Source organism: Sinohyriopsis cumingii, chromosome 11 (genome assembly GCF_028554795.1).
Source record: "Sinohyriopsis cumingii isolate HCF-2022 chromosome 11, ASM2855479v2, whole genome shotgun sequence".
Classification (NCBI taxonomy): domain Eukaryota; kingdom Metazoa; phylum Mollusca; class Bivalvia; order Unionida; family Unionidae; genus Sinohyriopsis; species Sinohyriopsis cumingii.
Window position 1 is genome coordinate 104,511,343 of NC_142971.1, and position 18,344 is coordinate 104,529,686.

Genomic DNA, 18,344 nt, shown 5'->3' on the forward strand with positions numbered 1-18,344 from the left:
ATTCAACAAATTCTTTTCTATCAAATAATGAATCAAAACATTGATTTGTTAAAAAACAACTTCGCTTCAAAACGATCATAATGTCTGGCAAGTTAATGCAACTTGTTATTTTCAAGGCCTCTAACCCATCCTGGGTTGGATTTAAAACAAAGCTCTTCACATTAGATTACATTGTGAAGACTTGTTGGTTTCACTAAAGATTTCTCAAATATGTGAAATTAATATCTTTACCAGGGAAGAAGAACATTCCGAAACAAAATCAATTTAAATTCGAAAAGCAATTATAATTGAAATATTTTTTAAAATTTAGATCCGGGACAAACGCCCTCAATTTCTTGCTACGATTCTATTGTCCTAAACTAAGCAACAGAAAAAGCAAAACGAATATGTGTAATATAATTCAACAAATAATGTATTTCCCTTGAATACAAAGTGAAAATATCACAGATACTTAGAGCACTGTGAATTTATTCCCAAATAATCCTAAAAGTTCTATCAGAAGTTGAATAGTATAGCGTGCTTCGATTGAATTTCAGGTCTTAATTGTGCTGACATACCAATAACCTTGAATGTACCGATATGCAAACAGTCTTTTTATTTTAAAAAAAAATTAATCCAGATTGTCTTTAAATGAATTCACAATAATCCCAGAAAAATGTTTTTGTCCAATTAATCAATGAACATTTTGTAATTATAACGAATAATTGAAATAAATGATTCCTCTCAAATTATAACTGAACACAACAAAAATCATCTTCGGTTATGGACAAAAGTTAGTTATGTAATATATTGTTCTCAAATGACCCTTAGAATCTAACATAATAGATAAAATGTAAGCACAATATATAACAAGTCCAAAAATTCCTTTAGTTTAAGGTAGCGACACCAAATAAAACGTCTAAAGTATGAATTAACTTTTTTGTTATTTGACACCTGATGCCTGATGCTAAATGTGATATAGGTTAGACGGTTAGAATTTCAAAATATGACCAAACATGTTGCAAAAGTGTACCTTGCTAATTTGTAAAATGTTTAAATCATAAAGGCGATGTGAGTAACCTCTTTGTCTATCTGAATGGAGAGAAAATTGAGCTATTAATTTATGAAGAATAGATATGGCTCTGCGACGAACAAAACGATTTGTTAACAGTTAAACAGACTTTAAAGACCACGAAAATGCTTGGTAGAGTACTGTGATTCTTGTAACAGTTATGAACAATCTGAGAAAAAAAGAAACTTTACAGTCGACAGAAAATATGAAGTTTAATGACTCACTTCAGTATAAAATCAAGCTAATTATATTGATATATAAATATGATCTAATTTTTAGGATGAAATTGTTCGGTTGAAACAATATTCAGATGCCTGATGGTATTACATTATAGTTTTAGATGAGAATTCCATTTCCGTCGCCATATCTGCTATGACAAAGACAAGTATTTAATTATCATTTTTATGAATTCACCGCGTCTTATACAGTTTGATTGAATGTAATTGTCGCGTGATGCTGATCTGGAAATTTTACACATCGATAAATTCTGTTGACTCCTTTTGTTTCCCCGTATCCGGGTCATTTAATGTGAAGTTTCATCTGTATCATCCCTAACAATAACAACAAGCCCCTAGATTAAAATCGACCATTAGAAGTTAAAACAATGTAATTGAACAAAACGTTGTGTACTTAAATACTCACCCTTCCGTCGTTGTTTCTGCCCCAAGTTTTTTCCTTCTTTTAATCCCCTGAGATTAGAACATATCTGGTAATCCTTCCAATCATTCATTCGCCTTTGACAGAAGACAGGAATTACGTTCCAGTAATTAAAGTTAGCACACGGAGTCATTGAATCGTAACACGATGGAAAAGTATTTTAAAATATCGTTGTTTTGGTTACCACCCTCTGCAACTAAGCCGGTGCCCTGGGGCCTTGCAAAGGTGAATCTCAAATCCCGAGCGAAAACAAACTGATACCACAGAAAATTATCTGTAAGCATCAGGAAATTGTGTGTAAGTCTCTATTTATTGGCGTATTCTTCAAACACAATAGCTGAAGAACCAGTGTTTTGTGCATTCAACTTTGTCAATTTATCAACCAATCTCGGTAAAGTGTAATTGTCAGCCAATTAGTGTTTTAAGGTTTGACAAATATGTTTAATTTTGGGAGCCCACTATAATGATACACTTCATTTTTTAAATTAACGAATACAAATTTCCTTTCTAAACGACTTCATTAATTATGTGCAGTGTTGTATGGTAGAATCATAATTTCTTTACACAGTTACACGTACATTTATTTCAAGTATATATATTTTATTTCCAATATTATGAAAGTGGAGAATTGCTACTTTTGCATGTTTGTGCTCCATTTTATGATATTAATTCTTGGGGACAAGCGTTATTAATAGGTCTGTTGACAACATGCAATAAAAACTGCCACTAGTCGTATGTATTGGTGGTTTCGGATCTCATATTTATTACTCTTTTAGGTCACAGCCTCTATTTTCTATGTGTTTTTATTATTTAGCAAGCAAGCCACACGTTGTGCAACCCGTGGACTATTAGTATTAATGATTCATCAAAGTGAAGTGGCCCAAGCAAGCAGCCAGAGTCATACAGTTATTAGAGCGCATTTCTGCGGAAGCTACCCTGATTTGGGGCTATCATTATTGTTTCAGAGACTTGTATCATGTTTTCGGTATAGTTTTATCTTGACACCGAAACTAAAACCGAAAGCAGCCCCAAATCCAAACCCAAGGACGTCGAAGCGAATACAGCATTAACCCAATGACATCAAAGTTAATACAGCACGCAAACAATCGGAGAAATACTGTATCCTGTATAGGAAAATGGAAAACAAAGAAGCTCCAAAATACTATGCAACCATACAAATCACAGATGTACTACACAATAATACAATATAAGCTTGAGTGTCAAAAGCAGATGCTTGTATTCCAACAATATATGCCACATGCCAATGTATGGGTCTCCTTTCGCGAACATCGGTAGCACTGCATATGCTGCAAGAAAACACATATGAAAGCAATCTTGTACCAGACAACTCCACTGTTGACTATATCCAAGGGCAATACGGTCGCACACATTTGCAGTCGCTCTCCGGTCTTCCAGCGTTTGTGGAAAGCGTATACGTGTTTGGATACCTTCGCCGTAAATGTGCAGTATACACCAAAGGCAGCGTGCTCTGTACAACCGGGGATGGTGGGTCTGCAGAGCAATTGTTGAAGATATTCTGCTAGCGGTGCAGAAAATCATAGCGGCAAACCGCAATACCCACCCAAAGGTTTGTATTTTGCATACATTTGGTCTGCAGCTCAGGTATAGTACGATCGAATAATGAGCAGAATAAACTCTATACAAACAAACTAGTTCGATATGCGTGCGAATAGCAAAACAACTCCGTTTGGAGTACACCTGTGGTTGCCGTATTTGTGGCAAAAGTGGTCGTTTCCGAAATCCTCATGGATCATTTGACGACATGTTGGGCCAATTTCGAGAGCGACCACTCGCCCATGGACTCTACCTCATCGACTACACACGAGATTTCTATGGTGTTTTCGATCGACCGTGTCTTGTACAATACCTTCTCGACAAAGCTTATCGAATGAAAAACGACGACACATCTGTGTTCAATGCAGAACGCACAATTGTGAATAGTGCAAACAGCGTTAGCCAACACACTCTTTCGGATCTAAGACAAACTCGCGGATATAGAGTAGACTCTGGAACAAAATTGTTTCAAATATCTAAGCTGGGGAAACACGCTCACTATCCAAGCTTGCATGATGATGCACACGAATAGATGTATCGTTGTAAAAATGCTGATAAGGTGTCGAACGCAATTCAAAAATTGTAGAAATCGTTGTAGAAGACGTATTGCCTTTTCGTTGCGCCCCACGAGCAAAAAACTGTTTGTTGTACAACCACCATCGCGACAGTGGATAAATTTCGCCAATGCGTTGGATTGTTACATGGCGCTAGCTGTTCGGCACAACAGCACAATGTACATGGTTGGTACATATATACAAAACCAACCGCATACGATCTACAAAATTGAAAGTCGAAGACGAACACAAATGGGAGAGGGCTGTGCTATTGGCAATGACGGAGTTTGAATTTCGTTGCTGTCCTATCTGCCGATAAGACATTCTCCCGGGAGACGACTATGGTATTTCGTTGGAACAACAACGATGCTATACAAAAGACCAGGAAGCAAAATCATTTGCCGCTTACAACTATCAAGTACAGATACACATCCCTCATGACTCATCGATAACAGTTTAAGATTCCACATATCTATCTTGGATTTTGCGCGTTCGAAAGAATCACGTTATGGGCGGAGAACAACCAGTGTGGCCGCTAGAATAAACTGCATTCGATTGAGAGACTTTGCTACAGTTTACAAAAAAATAGAAACATAGGTTGCAGAAGATTCCACATGCCAGACGTTGGAACTATGGCGATAAAAGAATTAGTCTAGCACAGTCCCGATCGCGAAGAAAAAGGAGATAGAGGATCTGCAATAGATTCTGGTTGTGCAGTAAAATAGAAAATAATTTCCAAATGCAAGCTAGAGATGGTCTGCAAGGCATTGTCAAATAAAAGAAACAGATAAAATCGGAAACATCATCCAAAACAACTAAGCAGACTCAGCTTTTAGGATTTCGACTAAACAAGGATAATACTCCTTCAGCGAAATTAGTCCGCGATGTACAAGGAAAACACACAACAGCAAAATGTATTGAAGACATCCTATAGTTGTGCGGAAAGCATTTTGTGGAATAACAGGACTGAAGAAATATATATACGATCTTCTATAGTATCTACTTGCAACCATTCTGACGTGTCCTGCCTGAGATCGATGGTCTATGCTTCTTCTACAACAGCAACGGCGGTGAAATATTTTGGAACAAGCTAAGTGTACTGGAAACACCGAACGAGTAGGAACAGGAAAATATATGTAGGCTTGCCAAAGCCTTCGATACAGCAATAAAATTTGTGAGCTCCATGGACCATACTGCAGAAGTGCTGGGAATCCAAAAGCAAAAGGTGGAAGTGCCACGAAACACAAATTTCTACAAGATTGTAATTTCGAAGAAGGGGGTTACATCTGCCACAAATATACAAGAGCTATATTTCGAGGCACACCCGCACCATTCTGTTTCTGCAATAATGCAACAACGATTTTTCCCGCCATTTCTCAAGCTTAGACATACGACCTTCCAACGGGTCTACCTGGTCTAACACTTATATATGTTCCCCCATACATTACCAGTGCAACAGGGGCCCCGAGTGGCCTAGTGGTCTAAAGCGCTCTCCGTTACGGATCACTGCCATCTCACCTCTGTCTGCGTAGGTTCGAGTCTTGGATTCGGCCATTGTGTGTATGAAAGAACGCTTGCTAGCAGCTTCTCGTGGGTCAGTGGTTCTTTCCGGGTTTTTCCCGGGTTCTTCCCCCACCAATAATACTGGTCGCCATTTATAGCTTATCGTGTGCTCAAAAATAGCGTTAAACACAACAACAACATCAACAACAACAACCAGTGCAACAACAAGATCCTCCAACGGGTCTACCTTGTCTTGTTGTTTTTCCTCCACAGGTGTATCGGGTTCCATTTTTTTTTAAATGGGGGATAGTTGTTATCTGTATCATTTTTGCCCATTTATCAGAAATGGATCTTTTTTTAAAACAAACAAAATGTGAAGAAAAATATGGAATTTTAAAAAGGAAAACAAAAGGAACACACAAACAGGTATCACATACAGTTTCTGGATTGATAATCCCACACTTTTCTTGAACTGAATCCGGCACAAAGATATAACCTGGATCTCTTCTGTGAAATAAATGTAATGTTTTCTACCTCGTGCAATATGTGTCAGTTTCCTTCGAACGACTGTCAGTACTGAAATATTGATAACGGTTGATAGCTGATATATTATTTTACTTTTTCCGATTCTCCTGTAAAGCGTGTCTCCGGGTACATGCCTCTTCCTTCATTTAGTTCTTGCAAAGTTAATAGCAATATTGTGTAAAATATTAGAACAAAATTTTAAACAAGTTCTGTTTTGCAAAAGATTTTCATCCTGCCAGGCCCGTTGGCTTAGATTCTACAAATATTACCGTTCTTTAATAGCCTGTTCTAAAACTCAATATTTCTGGCAAAATAACCTTTGTAAAATGGAAAATGTTTTCCTTAGTCATTTGTATATCTGATTTTATACAACCAGGATATCATTTTGAAACGTCTGGAAATATCATTAAAATTGGACGCAGGACGTCAAAGTTGTATAAAGTTAGATATTTGAATGTTATGTAGTCAATTCATTCTAATTTGCTTTTTCCCGTCCATTTTAGTATGCAACGTTACATGCTCTCTCTGACAATCGGATTGCAATTCTTTTAAGTTACAGTTGATTGAATGTTGCCTCATTGGGACATCTATTAATATATTATACATGCACTATGTTATCGTTATTACACGGAGTGAAGTATTGAGTGAGAAACAGCATTGCCGGCACTATCCATTGTTCTGAATTTTTAGATACGTGAAGTTGCCATTTAAGAGTAGCACGTGATTACACTGGAATTACATTTGCTAAATCTTTATACTCGAACTGTGCAAATTTCGGACAAAATGTTCCTCTTCAGCTATATAATTTTAGGATACATGTATTGAAAATGACCATTGTTCTTCTCTGCTGGCAAATTATAGACAAACCATAGACAACTGCTTACATCTAAAATTTGTCAAGAGAAAAGTGAAAAATTTGTCTGGATACAAATAAAATTCACGAACAGATGGAAACGTGCGCCGGACTACCAGTGTGGCTACTCTACCTCCGATTGTTATGGAACATTTCTGCCATTTTCCCAATTCCTAAAAAGAAAGCCGATTTATTGATTTTATTTTAAGAGAATCAAACGACAATCTTCAGAGCAATGAATATCGATTTTCAAGACCGAATATTGAACATTCAAAGTTTTGACGTCTCAAATTGGGCTGCCAGGCTTGAAGTAGTTAATATCGCGACAGACGAAGCGCAAGACACTGAATATCAAGATGGAATCGAAATCCTCCCAAAGACACAATTTACATGCCTAACTTTCTATTTCCATAACTGATACTGTTTTGAAATGAAATGCCGAGACCGAAAGCTCTCAGTAATCAATCTCTAATTTAAGGAAGAATAATAACATAATGAAGACAAAAGACAATACAAGATACAAATCACTGGACTCGCAGAAGGAGTTTAGATTCAGGATAGTAACCATTCTCTCGAGCTTAGAAGGCTTTGGTATGGTTTTGTTTTGTGATGTACGGCACATAAACACATGTAGGTGATTTGGTGACGAGGAAGTTAGAGTAAAGTGCCTTGCCCAAGAACACATCATGGTAAGTGACCAGGGAAGATACGATGGTAGGATTCGAAAACGTATCCATTCGATCACGAGTCTGGTACTCTAACAATTGAGTCACTGTGGCTCCCACTTAAACGTCAACGTGAGGTTGTGGTATTCCTTGCGCCCGTCGCACTTTGCTGATGTTTATAGTGTTTGAGTCAAGATTTATTACACTTTGACACCATCTTCAGAACCACTGGGCCGATTCGATCGAAGTTTTTTGGACCTGTCTTCCCCAGCAAATGTTTGCTTTTCGTAACAACTAGGAATAAACTGTATTTTGACCTTTGCTTTCAAACTGTCCAGCTTATTTTGATCAAATATGATACCAATATTCTTAATGCCTTTTACAATATAAGTCCCCCCCCCCCGTTTTCGACTTATTTACTTTATTCCAACTTTTGGTGAAAAACAAAATTTTCAGATCGTGTTAATTACTAGACGGCCAAGTTTAATAAAACAGGATAGGAATGTTTCCTGTCGGTACCTGAATGGAATACATCACATTCATATGTTGAGATAATGCACTATTTTCAGCTACTATATTTGGTAAAGTTTTAGATGAAACAGGGGGACTATCACTCAGTTCTCTAAAGGTATTGACCATAAACCTCCTTTTCCCTTATTCTATCCTTAGACACTGCATCGGTATCACTGACGCATTTTGCAATGCAATAATGTAACGGGCTATTCCAGTGAAGCAAACTTATGTCACAGAAAAAGTGAAAGCAGCTAACTTTTCGGAAAAAATTAATTGCCTGTATATACTCTACACTAGCTAAGAAAGAGAAAGCGATTCTTCATCGTGGAGTCTGAACACAGGGGATCAGTATTTAACCGGTGGAACATCACTTTGCTACATTATTCTTCATTCAAGATGAATATAGGCTTCAGGTCCCAATTTTACTAAACATCGCCAAATTTCTTTCCCAAATTGAGAACTTTTAGGATGCATCCGAGATTAAAATACAATTATAAAATCCACTATTTTACCTAATGGAGCCTTGCCTTATTTCTGAGAAACGTTTTCATGATTTGAATAATTACTCAAAGCATGAACTTTATAATAAATAGTTGTTTTGCATTCTTTTTCACCGTGGCAAAAAGTATTCATAGTCTGATGTACCTTAAGCAAGATAATACAAAATCTAAAATTTGAGGAGAAATGTCACCAAGTCCAGAATATTGAGAAGATAACTTTATAAGTATTTATCTCCTAAACTTTGTAATACATGTTTAAAATCAGGCACTACAGGCATGTCAAAACCAGGCACCTCCCTCTTTCTTGGATAGTAAATCAGCAATGTCATTGTTTTTCAGGTACATACCCAGAAGCCTCTGGAAAACCGGACATGTTTGGCAATGTATGTAATATTTTTAACCCAAGAGGAGAACTCATAGGTCAACATAGGAAGGTTAGTATTATAATAAAATATATGAATTCAATTTGCATGAATGATAATTGTGTTAGTAGTGGATAACCCTTTGGTCATGGCTCATCCGACTAATTTTTGATACTAAAATCTAGACTCTAGGCTCAGCCACCTTCTAGTTTAGCCCATTGATTACCGTTTTCCTCCATTTTGGATAAAATGCTACAACATTGTTTTAAATATGTTTTCTATTAAATAACTTAAAACATTTTTCGTACAAATGTTTAACTTTGATTCCAACTTTCTATTTTGGGTTCTAAATCCCAGGCCGGCCCAGCCATTGCTTTAGGGCTACAGGTCCCACTCACATACCCCCCAAAAATATAGAATGAAAAGCCTGCGCTTATTTACCCACCCCAATTTATTAAATACGTAATTATGACAAATAGTAACAAAATGCCCACCATATTGTCTAAAGTCACTCTCTTGTGAATAGACATAGGGAACAAATTACTTTCCGATATTGACGAGGTACCACCTCCTTCTTGCTGATCAATTTTTCCGCTATCGAAATGTTGTGCCTCTTTTTGCACTAACGATATTCTGTGTCGTATTTATCATATTTTATCAGTATGGCGTGTTCTTTTTATTTGTATGTGTTATTTTGCATACACTCGATTTTGTAGCAAGCTCATCAAACTTTAGCATTATGGGATTTGTTATTTTATTGCATTTAAGAATTTGGGTAATGCTCATTATATTTTAGCAGTATAGCTTTTATTTTAATTTTAATTTGTATTTTTTTAAATTTGAGGCTTTTAATTGGTGGGGAGGTATCTGATCTTCTTTGTATGCAGCTAACTTTAGGCAGTAAATATTTCAGGCAGAAACCTGATTCAAACTCTTAAATTTTAGTCTATAACTATGGCGCTTCTAGCACGCAGGGATAAATACTTTAATTTCTAGCATACATAAGGATTGAATATACTACCCATCTGTTAGCTAAGTTAGACAAATAGCTTATTTCAAATACTATCTACGGAGAAGCGGCTTAAAATTTCCGTCCTGCCCTCAGTACTACATTTAATGCCATAATTTTTTTTCTCCCTCTGTTGATGCATACACGTATCCTACATGTATATACTGAACTATGCTATACACATTCGATAAATTAAACTGACCTGTCATTCGTTGGGAGCCTGACAAAAATGTTGTCTCACTAGCGAAGTAGTCATTACTGCTTAAGGCCTCTGTCCTGACGGTCCGACATGGCCTAGATACATAGTCCTATGAGTCATCATGGTAGCTATATGCAAACGAATTGTACTGTATAAATATAATCAGTAATCAGTAATGCGTGTAATCAAATTAAGTCCGTTGTCGTAATGGAGCACATAAATACTAAGTACACATGAAAGATTAATTATGTAGTGTAATGAAAATCTTTAGAGTATTATAGTGGAGGAGATAAGAAAATCAGAAAGTACACTCAACAGAAAAGTACTTCTGAATGCAGAAACATTTTGACAAGACGCCTAATGTTAAATCATAAAAGGTAGATTTCACAATAGTTTTATAATCGGTAAAACACTTAAGGAAAGACGAAAACATTTTCTCAGAAAATAGTATCTTACAAAATTATTAGAGTCGTCTAACTGGCAGAAGTCGTTGCTGCATTTCGGATCCGTAATGTGGTAATATGAAAAAGGTATGAAAACTGTTGGAGGGTATTTGTTTATTTTAGTGTGAATTGCAGTAGAGTTGTCAGGTAGCAGTTTTGGTGTAGTAATTGTAGGGAGATTAGAATTCAATCTTTCAGCTAAAAGGAGGTTGTCACTGATTTTGGACAAGGTCAGCAAATATATAAAATGTTCCCCCTAACACCATATATTGAAATACAATTAAAAAAAAAAAAAAAACTTTCAAACAAACAATGCAAATTAAATATACATAACATATGCAATCATAAGTTTATTGGACTAGTTATTTGTCTTTAATTCTTTAACTAAATTATCGCGTCTTTCTCTTTCTGAATCAGCTTCACCAGGATGGCATATCTTAAAGAGGAAATTACTTCCCGTGAATACGAAATCAGTTACTTCTCTAATCATTACTGTTGCTTTTGTCATTTATTTAATGATAGTAAATTTATATGCAGTCTCCATTATCAAAATGTAAATTAATGATCTAGGAGTATGATCACAAACTCTTCAAACTGAAAAGGAAAATATTCTTTTCTCATACATATTTAATTGCTATAATTGATTGTTGTATTCTTTCTTATTCAAATTGTTGATCTCCTACAGGTAAAATTCATAGCATTATAAATCCTTGATTCATAGTCACTATAAAAAGAAGTAGTTTTATTATTTAGAAAGAATTCAATATAAAATGTAAAATCAAGTCCGGTTTGCAATTTTATGATTAAGAAATGGAATGTAATCCTTTTTTGTTTTTATTTTAATATCATAATGCCATTCTAGAGCTCTATTTTGTATAAAATTGTCAGGACTATGTGTTGAAAAATGTTAAGTTCAAAAGAACTAGCTAGTGTTGCTAACTCAGCGAGAATATATCCAAATCACCGTTTCATTTATGCTGTTAGTTTTTGTACCTATTCGTGTCTATAATGAATATGTGGTCAAACAATTGTACTAACGATAAGTGTATGTGTATAACACAAATTAAATAACGATATAACGATATAACGATATACATCCTTGTGGATCATCATCAAATTTATCTTGCTTTTTTAATATCAATAATTGAATTTATCTCTGATCCTACTTGTGTGCTTAAGTCAGTTGATGATGACTCTAATTGTGTAGCATATTAGTATAATTCACTAATACATTTTTTATTTAGTTCTTAATCTGATAACATAATTAGGATTCTTTTGTATTGCCATGAATAATCATTAATTTTGTATCAGTCTCTTGTCTCCATGTTTTTAATATCTTTCAAAATGTTACCCTCCAAAGTCTTTTATATTTGGCCGTCAGTATTTCTTTTAAAAACATTCTACTAGATGCATCAATTGATTTTATAAGTTCTCGAAATTTTTTGATGCGGTTATGTTCCCCAATTTTTGAAAGATATAGTTCGTTTGCCTTATCATATTTCCTTCCGTATTTGAAAATTAAATCGCTAAGACCGATTAAATGGTTTACTCGCGATGTTAGTACTATTTCTGCAATTATTTAATTATAAAATAAAGGATGATTAAAAAATAAAGGATGAAAGGAACACATTTTGTGTAAAGAATGAGTGATTGGCTTACATTTCAATCCTCATGTTTTATGATAGCAATTTTTTTGTAATGTCACAAACTTTAAAATAAACGTTTATAGTAGAATATCAAGTCCAACAGTAAAATATACGAAAAAATTTTGTTTCTAAATCATGTTTTTGATTATTTTGTTGTATACTATTTTTTTCTTTTGTTCCTCTTGTAAATATATTACTACAACGTCTTCATTCATATTTACTTCATGAGAATGACATTATTTACTAATGAGACACTGAAACATGTTAAACTGTATCTATTCTGGAGGTCTGAGTTTATATAAATCGCATGTAAACTTGTGTTCTTTATTTTGATAATATAATACTCTTCGATGACCTTGATAACATGTAACTTGCAAAGGATATTGACATGGGGTAAAATTATCAAGATGTACCTTATGTTTCTGGTCTTGTGAAACCAGAGTCTGAATACAAGAACCGTTTGCATCTGTTACCTTGTACCTTCTTCATATTTAGCATAAGCAACAGGTTCTTGTCTTGAATCATCCACAGTAACACCATTGGTATATAACGAATATCAAAACGTAATATACTCCCAGGTAGTTTATCAACAAGGTTATCCAGTTTTGTATTATATCGCATTAAAACCTTGTTTAATGTCTCATTGAAACATTGTATTATGTCGCATTAAAACATTGTATTATGTCGCATTAAAACATTGTATTATGTCGCATAAAAACCTTGTATTATGTCTCATTGAAATCTTGTATTATGTTTCATTCAAACCTTGTGTTATGTCTCATTCATACATTGTATTATGTCTCATTCATACCTTGTGTTATGTCTCATTCAAACAGTGTATTATGATAATTCAAACCTTGTATTATGATCTTTCAACCTTGTATTGTGAACATTCAGTCTCTTTTTTAGATTTAGTTAATTGGAAGAGTCTTTATTCCCATGCCTTCGTTAATGATATCTCTATTTCGTATGATTAAGTTTGTTTTAGTTAATGATATCTCTATTTCCTATTGAGCTGTGTCAAATCTTTCACTGAATAGTGAGTCTGTTTATCTGTCTCAATACTAATTTCTTTGTTAATTTCGTTTGCTTTTTCCTGCCTTTTTTAAATTCATTTTTCTTCATTGTTTCTGTTGTTATCGTTTGCTCTTTGTCATTAAATCTCGTCTTTTTTGCTTTATCGTTTTTTATAGTTTTCGATACTTCATTTACCATACTAATATTATTTAGAGTTGTTTATCTGTTTATTATTTATCTTCACTATCTTTTAGAACATTTCTAATACAAGCAGATGCTTCATTTTTGAGAGACACTAAGTCATATTGTTATTCCATAAAAGTGCAATCGATCAATCTTGGATTATTTTCATAGATCTAGTCTCACTTTCACACACATTAACCACATTCTGTAAGTCATCTTTTTTCTATTTACTTATTCAAAGTCATTGACTCTTGTATAATTGTGATAAACTATTACTGACAGATGTCAGCCTATCTTTCAACTTTTTCTCATCAACTTGAAAGTTCTCAACTAACTTTTTAATATCGTTATATTTGCTTTGATTATTTTTTCAACCTTTGGAGGTGTGACTGTAATATTTTATAATGTTCTAGGGTGCGTGTGTGTGATAGATTTGTAACGTAATTTATCGTTTGTTTCAGTCATATAGGTACGATGTCAGCAGGTTGGCTGTTTAAAGTGATGTCTAGGACTGGAACATCATGATGCAAACATGTAGCGTCATGTCCCGCCCAGTCACACTATCCAGATCGACCAGTTGTAACACTAACCTCTTAATGCTGAACTCAAAGCGAGGCAGCTGCTAATGCCATTTTTATAGGTGTTTGCCATGACTCAGCCGGGGTTCGAACCCGCGAGCTTTGGCATCTGAGGCGGAAGTTCTAACCACTTATGACACCGGAACGGAATACTGTTCTATGGACTTGTTTATATCCTCTATGTCACTCTCTCACGATGATATTTCCTCAGTTATGCTTTCATTGACTGGTTAGTACAATTTGTGTAGTTTTCTACAGGTTTTTATATTCTCTCTGATAGTTTGTTAAGCGTCTGATAGAGTAATTAAATTCTGGTAAATAAATGTTAAGCATCTTAACTATTATCTTGTTATCATCTGCTCGTCTTTGCAGTTTTGAGGGTTTAATGGATTTTCTCTGATATTCTTATCCAAAGTTGTTATTTTGTATTAACTTGTTCTCTCCACGTTGTGTTAAGTCGGAGTTATTAAAACTTTAGAACTATGTATCTATCATTCCATATCGACACGTTTTCGCCATTAACATTCATTCCTTCTTTGAGTTTTTTGCATGTACATCTCTGGATATAGAATGATGAAGGCTTTGATATGGCCTTGATTTCGTTCTTATCTGTTATATAACAGAAGATGTTTTTTCATAATTTGAAATCTCGTAATACCCAAGTATAAAATATAATTTTGATAACAAATTGTATAATTTACCATCTCTAGAATTTGAAACATTTGTATAATGTCCTGCCACAGTTATGTAACTTGGCTTTGACATTTAATTAACGAGAGTCATCCTGAAATATGTATATCTCTAATTTTTGTAGATTCTATTCATGACTGACTATTGTAGTCATTATCTTTAGTTGAAACGTCGTACATACACAGGGTCTATTTTAAGATATTAAGAACGTTAAATTGTATAGGCTCTATAAATAGACCCTTACGTACGTATTTACAGTTACCAGTACTATAATTATTAGTAAATATCCTGAAAAGTTTCGAGCTGTTTCCCATAGGACAGGTCGGTCAGGTGGTTTGTTTAGAATAATTAAGTTATTTCCCTTTGGATAGGTTAACGCAAGTGAGTGTTTGTTGTACAATGCTTGAGATTTGCAATTTCTCAGGTAGCAAGTAGGGAATGAATGCATGTTTTACATTTTACGCGTGTATATAAGTACCTATCGTTGGGGGCAATTTTCTTATTATTATTTCTTGTATTTTTGTTATAACATCAAGTATGCAGTCTGTGCTATTATTCTGGTGTTATGTATATTTGATTTCCTTGTATCTGATTTAGCATATATTTATTTCAGTTTAATTGTTTGTCAGTTGTAAAAAACATTTTTTCATTACATGATATTGTAATATAAATTTGTTCACTAGAGATGATACTTTTTTTCTCAGAAAATGTCTTGACCTTGATTGTTATTTTATAAACACCAGGCGTTGATCTAAATGCTGACCTTATTTCAAAATTTGTAGCAACCATCGTAAACAAGTTCTGTTTTATTTTAAAATGATTGATTTGTTTTCGTCAGGGTCACACTGGGTAAACGTGATCTATAACAAGCACTTGCTTCTATAACATTCCAGAAGGTGATCACGTGACCCCATGTTTACGTTTTAGAGAGACCATATGAACCATGTTTTGGAGAATTAATCTCATTAGAAGCTGGGCTGTTAAACTGGAAGTTGTAAGTTGTGCTGTTTTGAGTTATTTCAAATTTATGTTGTGCTGTTTGGCGTTATTTCAAATTGCTTGGTTTTGGAGTTATTTCAAATTATTTGGATTCAGAAGGATTAATTCTGTTTTTTTTTCTTCTGGAAAATACGTGTGCTCATGTAATATTGTGGAACAAGAACAGTTTAAAAAAAATAAAAATGTAAAAATGTATTCAGCTATCAGTAACCGCAGTGATAATTCTTGATTCTACAATGGGACTGTAGACTTCAATACTACATATTGCACCATATGTCATTGTCTTCCATCTTGAATTCTTCCTCGGGATCCGAACGTGAAATCAGTTGAACATTTTGTTATTATGACTACTGAAATGGTATTCGTGGATTATTCTTGGATTAATTTTGGATTTGATTCCATAAAACAGTAGGTTCATATTTTTTAATTTTTACAGATTGTTTCCAGTTAATTAAATTAGTGTATTTTTGTTTCAAAGCTTATTGTTTTCACTCTTTCTTGTGTTACTGTTTATTCGAGCATAAACAAGTGACATAAGATCCGGGACTATTGTGAATTATTCAAAGGACTTCTGGACAACTTCATTTTGACACGTCACGACTGTTGGCGGACCATAGATCTGAAATGTATACGGAACATTTAATTCTTTTGCTTTTCATGGAACTTTACCAGGGTAATTTTCAATTAAATACATAATACTGCAAGTTCCTCATAAATTTTCATTTTCTTGAACTTGTATACGTAAATTGTCTGCTAAGTTTTAAAAAACTTGTTGGTTGTTCTCCTTTCTGTTACTCAGTTTATGATTATAAATTCTTAACAAATAGTTAAGAGTGAAGCGGTCTTGTCGTTCTTCCTCAGTTATGTTCTTTTCTTTTCTTGTATTTACTACCATTAATATGATCCTGACTTATTTCATTATCGCTTATTGCTGCTTTACTCGTCATTTCATCAATATTATTCATCTTAGTTATATAGTAGCGTATAAACTTATTATGTTTTAACAAACGTTATTGTCTACAAAAATTGTTTTTCTTAAAATAGCTTGCAACAAACCCAGTAAAATTAGATGTGTGATACGTCATATGGTACTGCCCGCCACAACTATTAAACCAGCAGCTGCAAAATCCCATTCTACCAAATACACTTGCCATAACAAAATACTTCTACAAAGTTGTAAAATTGATCTGCTGTTTTATACCTTTATTTTTCACCTGTCTCTTTCGCTGAATCGTTCTTAGTTTCATTATTTTCATAAATTTAATTTCATGGTTGTTATGTGATTATTCTATCATTTAACTATTTGTTAGTTTATCTGTTAATATAGTATGTGATATTAGATAGTCGTAGACTGATTCAAAGAAAGCGTAATAACCAGTTGTTGTATTAAGTCCATACCCATATTAGCTGGAGAATCTATTTTAAAACTAAACATCCTCTTCTCTTCAAGAGCACACTGTAAGAGTAGAGTTTAATGCCGTATGGCAAGCAGCGTTAGTTTGTTTGTTTCGCCTTATTTATATACATTTTATTAAATTTAAATGTCCTTTCATTTCCAAAATAATTTTAAGTTCAGTTGAGAAGAATATAGCTTAACTAAAACAATTTTAAAATTAAAGATGAAACATTGTATTTTACGAAGAACTTGGTAAACATGATGCTATACGTTTGGGAATTCCAAAAGTGCTATCATTTAACGAGTTCGGTAGCAAAAACAGAATCGGGTTTTCTTGTAATCAACATGTTAGAAAAGAATAGAAAATAAAAGGACTAAGGCAGAACAAATTCCACAAATAGAAATTCCTACAATAAAAGATAATACAAAAGGCGAACAGGTAATGAATAGTGTTGCTAAACATTTTTATAAAATCTTTCGATGTGACGGCATAAATACATTAAAATTTATATAATTAATTTTTTTTAAAAAATCAGATTGAAATTCTAAGACTTGTTCCAGAAAGAACTATGACCAGAGAAGCAAATTATACATTTATACTTGGCCACCTAAAATAAACATCACAATTGGTCCAATACTTTAATTTGGACGCAATATTACGTCTTCTATTAGTCTGAGAACTTGTCGAAAGACGTATATCCAACCTATTTATACGTCTTGTATTCATTGTTGTAAAACTCCGCGCGGGGATACATAAACCATCCTGTATTGCACCACAAGTCACCCTTTTAAACAAAAATATATTTCGACTTTATTCATACCAGCCTCTCTTTAATACGCTGTTAAATTTTTATTGTAGTAGAAACAGCGGTTGAATTCATACTTAGACATCTTCAATATAATGATATGGCATATTACAACACAAATCCATTAAAATTTATTTAGACCTATGTTGTTTTTTGTTGGATTTAATGCTTTATTTTATCGGAATGGTTGTGAACATTCAGACAGAAGTTTTCTTGGCTGACAATACATGATAAACTTATACATCGATGCCATTAATCCGGTTTCAAAGATGTAAAGGTTCATGTAACTTGTTCCATGTCCCGCTATTGCACAATCATTTTAAATGTTAGATCACACGTTACTTTATATATCTTTTCATTTTATTATCATTATCAAACTTTGGAAGGTCTGTATGTCCGAAAATGTCAATTGTGGATAATATAGTTCAGCTCCTTAAAAATATATATCTTTATCACCTGGTACTTAGTGCAACGCGGCTTAAAGAACAAGGATGGAGTGCACCGCTTCATTTACTAGACGTTTGTGTGTGATTTGGATTATTAACGCAGCTTTAACAATTTTCAAGTCATCTCGCTAGGATGACTGCAGTATGGCAGTTTATAGCGATGTCTAGCACTTG

At 34.1% G+C, this 18,344-nt stretch overlaps 1 protein-coding gene across 2 annotated transcripts in view; it reads left to right on the forward strand.

The window, feature by feature from the left end:
• The window catches only part of LOC149789203 (omega-amidase NIT2-like), a 73,468-nt gene that overhangs the window by 45,175 nt on the left and 9,949 nt on the right, over window positions 1-18,344 (forward strand). For both annotated transcript variants that reach the window (XM_089975362.1, XM_089975361.1), the window contains exon 4: window positions 8,736-8,830. In XM_089975362.1, the coding sequence (XP_089831488.1) occupies window positions 8,736-8,830 (95 nt within the window). The remainder of the gene's footprint in view (window positions 1-8,735; window positions 8,831-18,344) is intronic.